At 45.5% G+C, this 7,207-nt stretch overlaps 1 protein-coding gene across 1 annotated transcript in view; it reads right to left on the minus strand.

Moving 5' to 3' along the window:
• The window catches only part of LOC311242401 (organic cation/carnitine transporter 2-like), a gene marked incomplete at both ends in the record, with an annotated part of 14,205 nt that overhangs the window by 710 nt on the left and 6,288 nt on the right, over window positions 1-7,207 (minus strand). The window contains 4 exons of the mRNA XM_084331356.1: window positions 2,320-2,491; window positions 3,349-3,503; window positions 5,614-5,717; window positions 6,238-6,349. Of these exons, the coding sequence (XP_084187482.1) occupies window positions 2,320-2,491; window positions 3,349-3,503; window positions 5,614-5,717; window positions 6,238-6,349 (543 nt within the window). The remainder of the gene's footprint in view (window positions 1-2,319; window positions 2,492-3,348; window positions 3,504-5,613; window positions 5,718-6,237; window positions 6,350-7,207) is intronic.

Raw genomic sequence — 7,207 nt, forward strand, 5'->3', positions numbered from 1 at the left:
CTCCACGCCCCCCAGTACCTATCTGACCTCCTCCCCCCCTACACCTCCTCCATGCCCCCAGTACCTATCTGACCTCCTCCCCCCCTACACCTCCTCCATGCAGCAAGTACCTCTCTGACCTCCTACACCTCCTCCATGCCCCCAGTACCTATCTGACCTCCTCCCCCCCTACACCTCCTCCATGCCCCCAGTACCTATCTGACCTCCTACACCTCCTCCATGCCCCCAGTACCTATCTGACCTCCTCCCCCCCTACACCTCCTCCATGCCCCCAGTACCTACCTGACCTCCTCCACCCCTACACCTCCTCCATGCCCCCAGTACCTATCTGACCTCCTCCCCCCCTACACCTCCTCCATGCCCCCAGTACCTATCTGACCTCCTCCACCCTCGTCTCCCTGTCCTCTAGTCGTCTCCCTTTTATTTGTCTTTTTGTTGCTTTGTAAAGCATCCTTTACTAAATTAAAGGCACTATATAAATCCAAGCATTAGATTGCATAGTACATATCAGTATGTATGCACGGTGGTGTAGTGGTTAACACTGTCGCCTCACAGCAAGAAGGTCCAGGGTTCGAATCCCGCTTGGGGACCAGGTTTCCATGATGCCAGTTACCCAGGTGGGGTATCTCCCAGGCCTTTCTGTGTGGAGTTTGCATGTTCTCCCTGTGCTCGCAAGGGTTTCCCCCCCCGATAAGATAAACCCAATGGAAAAACATGCACAACAACAAGATCGCTAACGCTGTGGCGTCCTTGACGAAGACGGACAGGAGCACTTGGATTGGTCCCCTGGCGCGGCTCACGTGGCGCCTGTCTGCTCCCGGCTGCCCTTGGGGGGGAAGGACGACGGGATGGGTTAATCGCAGATACGCATTGTATGCATGGTTCGCATGTGTGCCAAATGGTGACCTCGGAGCAGGTCCTAAATTATTATTATTATTATTATTATATTAGATATCATAGTATATATTCAGATTCAAATGATGTATTGCCTATTGCCTATAAAACAAGTACTATTGAAATGTTTAAATGCAGATATAAACAGGAATTATTGGACAAGTACAAGTTAGAGGAGCTTTAAAATAACGTGAACTAGTATTTTTGTAATTATTTATTTATCTTTTGCTGTAGTGGATAGGTATATTATTTTTGATATTGATAGATAACGTATAATATAGTGATGCACCGATGTGAAAATTGTGGCCGATACCGATAACCGATATTAATATTGCTGTTCTGGCCGATACCGATATTTACCGATGTCGATATCTCTGTATAGAATGATAATCAAATAAAGAGCTATTTTCCAAAAACGCATTCGTTTTTTTTTTTACTTTTGTAACTTATTTTCAGAAATCACTGATATTTTTTAACTATTTAAGACCAAAAAATATATATATATTTATTAGGGATGCTCGATATTGGCTTTTTTACCGATACCGATATACCGATATTGTCCAACTCTTAATTTCCGATATCAACCGATATCACATTTTAATATCACTAGTATAATATAACCATCATAATATTATGCAGCTTTGTTTACAGTTTATTTTTCTCATATTTAACTTCTTAATCTCTTCTTAATTAATCTTATCTTATCTTATCTTATTACCTTCCCCTGTGGTTGATGGGCTTTACACCAAATCAGGTCACTTAATGTTACCCATTAACATTCTTACTCACTCACCTCAAAGCACTTATTGACTCTCTGTCTCTGTACAGCCCTGTTCCTTGTTCTCTAACGTTGTGATGTGAGGTCGTATCAACATCGTTGCTATAATGCAACATGGACCCCTGGCCTGGGTCTGTTGAGACCCTGTCATCTACCCAGTAACATGTGACAGTACCAGCAAAGTGGGGACGTTGTTAGGCCTGCCCTCTACTGGGTGCATTTCAAGAATATTAATAATTCATGCTATTTTTATTGGACAACAAGAGTCTCAAGCTTCGGCATCACCTCTCTTAGCCTCCGAGTCCAGCTAGTTTAAGAGATATTTGGAGAAGGCCTGCAGCGCTGTTTCGTCTCTCAGGCACAATACAGGTGGACAGCCTGGTTTCAGAGCGTGACTTGCCGCTGTGGTCGCGCGGCGTGGGAGTGTGCGAACATTTCACAAATAAGTTAAGGGTCTTCTGGCGTAAAGTTAAGGAATATATTTGGGGAAACTGTGGCAAGTACTGTGGATCCAATGTTGCCATCGTTAGGGTTATGGGATTTCCCTCATCAAAACTACCAATGTGATTCGTCTCCTTATTATTAGACTGTCTCTGCTAATATAATTCCAATTGGTTTCAAGCTAGATAATAGATACCAGTTCGTACCACCAGAAAGGTATGAACAACACGCCAGGCACAGCCAGGGCTACCAGCAGCCACCTCCAGCTCCGTATGTAGTAGGCCAACACTGGCAGCATCGTGTAGCCCAGGGCATAGCTGAACGTCACGCCAATCGCTGCAAACCAGGTCCTCGCTGACTTGGTCAACAGCTCCGAACCTAGAGACAAAGACGTTATAGATTAGATCTATATAGAAAGAGAAAGACTAGATCAGAGACAAGGACACACCGGAAAGTACCTCAATGATCAACGGCTCAAAATCTAGAGATAGAAACAAAGACAGGAGGCTGTTTGCTCAACGAATAAGGCTTAATTTCCAAGGACACGACTTCTCCTCAAAAAGAAGAGGGCAGCCTTCAGGAGATGTTCAAAGGAATTTATATATCTACCTACCTACCTACCTACCTACCTACCTACCTACCTATGGTATCTACCTACCAACCTATGGTATCTACCTACCAACCTATGGTATCTACCTACCTACCTATGGTATCTACCTACCAACCTAAGGTATCTACCTACCTATGGTATCTACCTACCTATGGTATCTACCTACCAACCTATGGTATCTACCATGAGATTCCGGTAGCGCTTGCCTGGGGATAGAAGCTTCTTCTGAGTTTCTCTGTACTGGCCATGAGACTCCGGTTGCACTTGCCTGACCAGAGCAGTGCAAAGAGGCAGTTGTTTGCTGCCTGCCTGCCTGCCTGCCTGCCTGCCTGCCTGCCTGCCTGCCTGCCTGCCTGCCTGCCTGCCTGCCTGCCTGCCTGCCTGCCTGCCTACCTACCTACCTACCTACCTACCTGCCTGCCTGCCTGCCTGCCTGCCTGCCTGCCTACCTACCTACCTACCTACCTACCTGCATGCCTGCCTGCCTGCCTGCCTGCCTGCCTGCCTGCCTGCCTGCCTACCTTCCTGCCTGCCTGCCTGCCTGCCTGCCTGCCTGCCTGCCTGCCTGCCTGCCTGCCTGCCTGCCTACCTACCTACCTACCTACCTACCTACCTACCTACCCACCCAGTATAAGAGCAGCGCAGTAGTTGGCGATCTGTCCCAACCCGACCATGAAGTAGAGGAAACAGAAGAGCTCCCAGCTGTTGGCGGCTGCCTGCAGGAAGGTGAAGCCGGTCTGGAGTGCCAGGGTGCCGAACAAGGTCACACGGCGCCCGTACCTGCAGGAGAGAGAGAGTATATTTTTTGTATCCACTTTTTCGCCAATTCTCCCTTCAATTCTCCCCTCCCCTGTCTCGAACGTTGCTAGCCTATGCCTCCCACTGGTCGGCTGCAGTGAGGACCAAGCCTTGCATCACGTGTCCCCTCCGAAACACAAGGAGGCAGCTGTCGCATATTTTTTTTTCTTTTTACTTACAATTTTTATTAACATTTATAGACAAACAACACTTACATCATCATTCTGTTATGGTTGGGGGTGATGATGAAGGTGAGAACACAATATGCAGACAAGGGAGAAGGAACGGAGGCAGAGACGAGGGGTGATGCTTAAAGAAGTTAGTTTACTAACTAATCCAAAATACAATACAAACGAAAGGCACTACTACTAACAACTACGAAGGAAAACAAGAAAACGACAGGGGTAGACAGGCATGAACTCACTAGACATCAACAGGGAAGGCAGGCACGACACGGGGAAAACGAGGAGACAATGACGCCACAAAGATCCCAACAAACCACAAGCAATAAATACAGACACTAATTAACACTGATTACTAATGGAAACACCTGGGGAAGAAGGCACTAGAACTAAAACAATAAACAACAATACCGGAACAAGGACTAAACTAATACAACACACAGAATCAAAATGCCAACACAGAGAAAACCTAAACAGACAACACTTCAAACATAGATACTAGTTGCCACAACAAAATATTATTAACATGAGCAAGTAGGGTCAATGTTGACTGCAGCTTCTGCAGATGGCGGCATGACCCTGGGCATTGATTCTCCCAGACCTGAGCTGGTCTGGGGGTGTAACATTAGGCTTGAGTAAATTGTAATGAACCAAATGAGAATATCAATACATTTTTTTTTATCTTTGACTGTGAATAACACCATGCTAAAATTTACCAGACCTGAAAAATCTAAGCAAATGAATAAAGGGAAGATGATTAAACAGAAGGTTTTGTAGATACAGTACTGAATTCTGCCATCCGGACACATGCAATTTGAAATATGATTATAGAATATAGAATATCAAGCGGGCGGGTGGCGTAGCGGAGATCGCGCTCGTCACCAATGCAAGAGGCTGCGGTCTCGACTCCCGGAGTCAGCATTGCCTGCGGCTTGGGCCGATCGTCATTGGCTGAGTTAGCAGGAGGGAAGTCGTGGGTGGGAATCTGGCATTGTGGACAGCGACGCCTACAGGTCAGGTCTGGGCGCCTGCTCAGCGAAAGGCAGGAAGTGGTGAAGGCAGCGTGACCTCCCACGCGTTACACTTCACCAATGAGAGTCCTCGCTGCCAGGTGAAAAGAGAGCCGCTGGCTGTCTCTGCATGTGTCGGAGGAAGCATGTGGTAGACTTCAGGGTTCCCTTGTACCGACCAGTAGGGGGAACATGCGCACAACGACCAGGTAGGGGAGTGGGGGAATTGGCATAACGACAAAAAATTGGGATGGGGAGAAAAGCATAGAAAATCAGGCGGAGAAAAAGAGGATTAAAAAAAAATAAAAAAAAATATAGAATATCAGGGGCGGTCGGAGATTGCGCTCGTCACCAATGCAAAAGACTCCGGTCTCGAATCCCGGTGTCAGCATTGCCTGCGGCTTGGGCCAGTTACACCTCGCCAATGAGAGTCCGTGCTGTCTGATGAAAAGATGCGACAGGCTGCCTCCTCGTGTACCGGAGGGGACACGTGATGCAAGGCTTCTATACTCACTACAGCCGACCAGTGGGAGGCATAGTCTAGCAACGTTCAAGACAGGGGAGGGGAGAATTGGCAATATGAAATTGGGATGGGAGAAAAATAGAAAAATAAGGAGAAAAAGTGGATAAAAAAAAAAGGAATATAGAATATCAGGCCTAAAATGGTTATGCGATTAAAATGCGATTAATTAGATTAATTAATTACAAATCCTGTAATTAATTAGATACATTTTTTTAATCACCTGACAGCACTAGTTAATCTCAAAGCTTCTTACATAACTAAGTTGTGATTGTTTACAGCGGTTGAGTTTAGTACACACACACACACACACGCACACGCACACACACGCACACGCACACGCACACACACACACACACACACACAGCAGTTGAGTTTACCGGTCGGAGATGATTCCCGAGAGGAAGGAACCAAACAGAACTCCCAGGAAGAACACGGTCATCGTGAAGGGAGCCTTCCAGCTGTCCTCACACACCAGAGAGAACTACACACACACACACACACACACACACACACACACACACACACACACACACACACACACACACACACACACACACACACACACACACGCACACGCGCACGCACACACACACACACACGCACACACACACACACACGCATGCACACACACACACGCACAAACAAACATGCAGCCTATTAATAAACAGGATCAAGAGATTAGTCAATCGATTAAAATATAATCGCAAATGAATCACATTAAAAAAAAAATTATCTACCTTAAACGGATCTTTTTCAAGTTTTAATACTTAAATAATCTCTCACACACACACACACTTTGAGTCAGAAACAAACCGTATCAATGAGAGTATCAATAATACACCTGAGTAAAGTCTAGTAAAAAAGAAAAATAATAATAATATTTCTTTCTAAAACGTTAATCGTGCGCTAAAAAAATAGTGGCGTTAAAAGAATTGTGCGCTAACTTTAATAACGTGTTAACTTAATTGTGTTGACAGCCTTACAAGGTATGGTCTACTGACCTCTGTGACGATGGTGGAGGTGTACCTCTCTGAGCTGAACACCCATCCATCCACACACCCCTCAGTCTCGTTACCATGGAAACCACTCTCAAACTCCACCCCACGCTTGTACCTGAATTACAGATAGATATATATATACTGTACATACAAACATATACATGTATACATTCATATAGCGATATAACTAGTAAGAGTAGGTAAGGGATATGTACAGATATAGATATAGTATATACAGACAGAACTTGTAAGTCGCTTTGGATAAAAGCGTCAGCTAAATGACTAAATGTAAATGTATGTAATGTATATACAGGTATGTAAAATGGATTATATGCAAGTATATTCAGACAGATATACTGTATATATGGTAAATATAAATATATATAAGATAAGATATTCCTGTATTGATCTCCTTGGGGAAATCTGGGAAATATATACGTGATATACGGTATATACAGCATTATTGTACATGTTTTTTTTTTTATCCACTTTTTTTTCCCTCCTCTTTTTCTATTTTTCTCCCATCCCAATTTAGCCGTGCCAATTCTCCCCTCCCCTGTCTTGAACGTTGCTCGCATATGCCCCCCACTGGCCAGTTGTAGGGAGGATAGAAGCCTTGCATCACGTGTCCCCTCCGGTACACGAGGAGGCAGCCTGTCACATTCATTGGTGAGGTGTAACGTGTGGGAGGCTCACGCTGCCCCCGCTATTTTCCTGTCTCTGCTGTGCAGGCGTCCCCCAACCGACCTGTAGGAGTCGCTGTCCACAACGTCCAGATTACCACCCATCGACTTCCACCCGCTAACTCTGCCAATTGAGTTAGTATGACGGCCGGAAGCCGGAGTCGAACCCGGTGTCTCTAGCATTGGTGACGAGCGCAATGTCCGCTGCGCCACCCAGCCGCCCTATTATTGTACATGTTTTACAGTTTTATGGGTAGACTATAGTTTGTGTATTCATTGATGTGGAACGC

Source organism: Notolepis coatsorum (genome assembly GCF_963971535.1).
Source record: "Notolepis coatsorum genome assembly, chromosome: 16".
In the NCBI taxonomy this organism is placed as follows: domain Eukaryota; kingdom Metazoa; phylum Chordata; class Actinopteri; order Aulopiformes; family Paralepididae; genus Notolepis; species Notolepis coatsorum.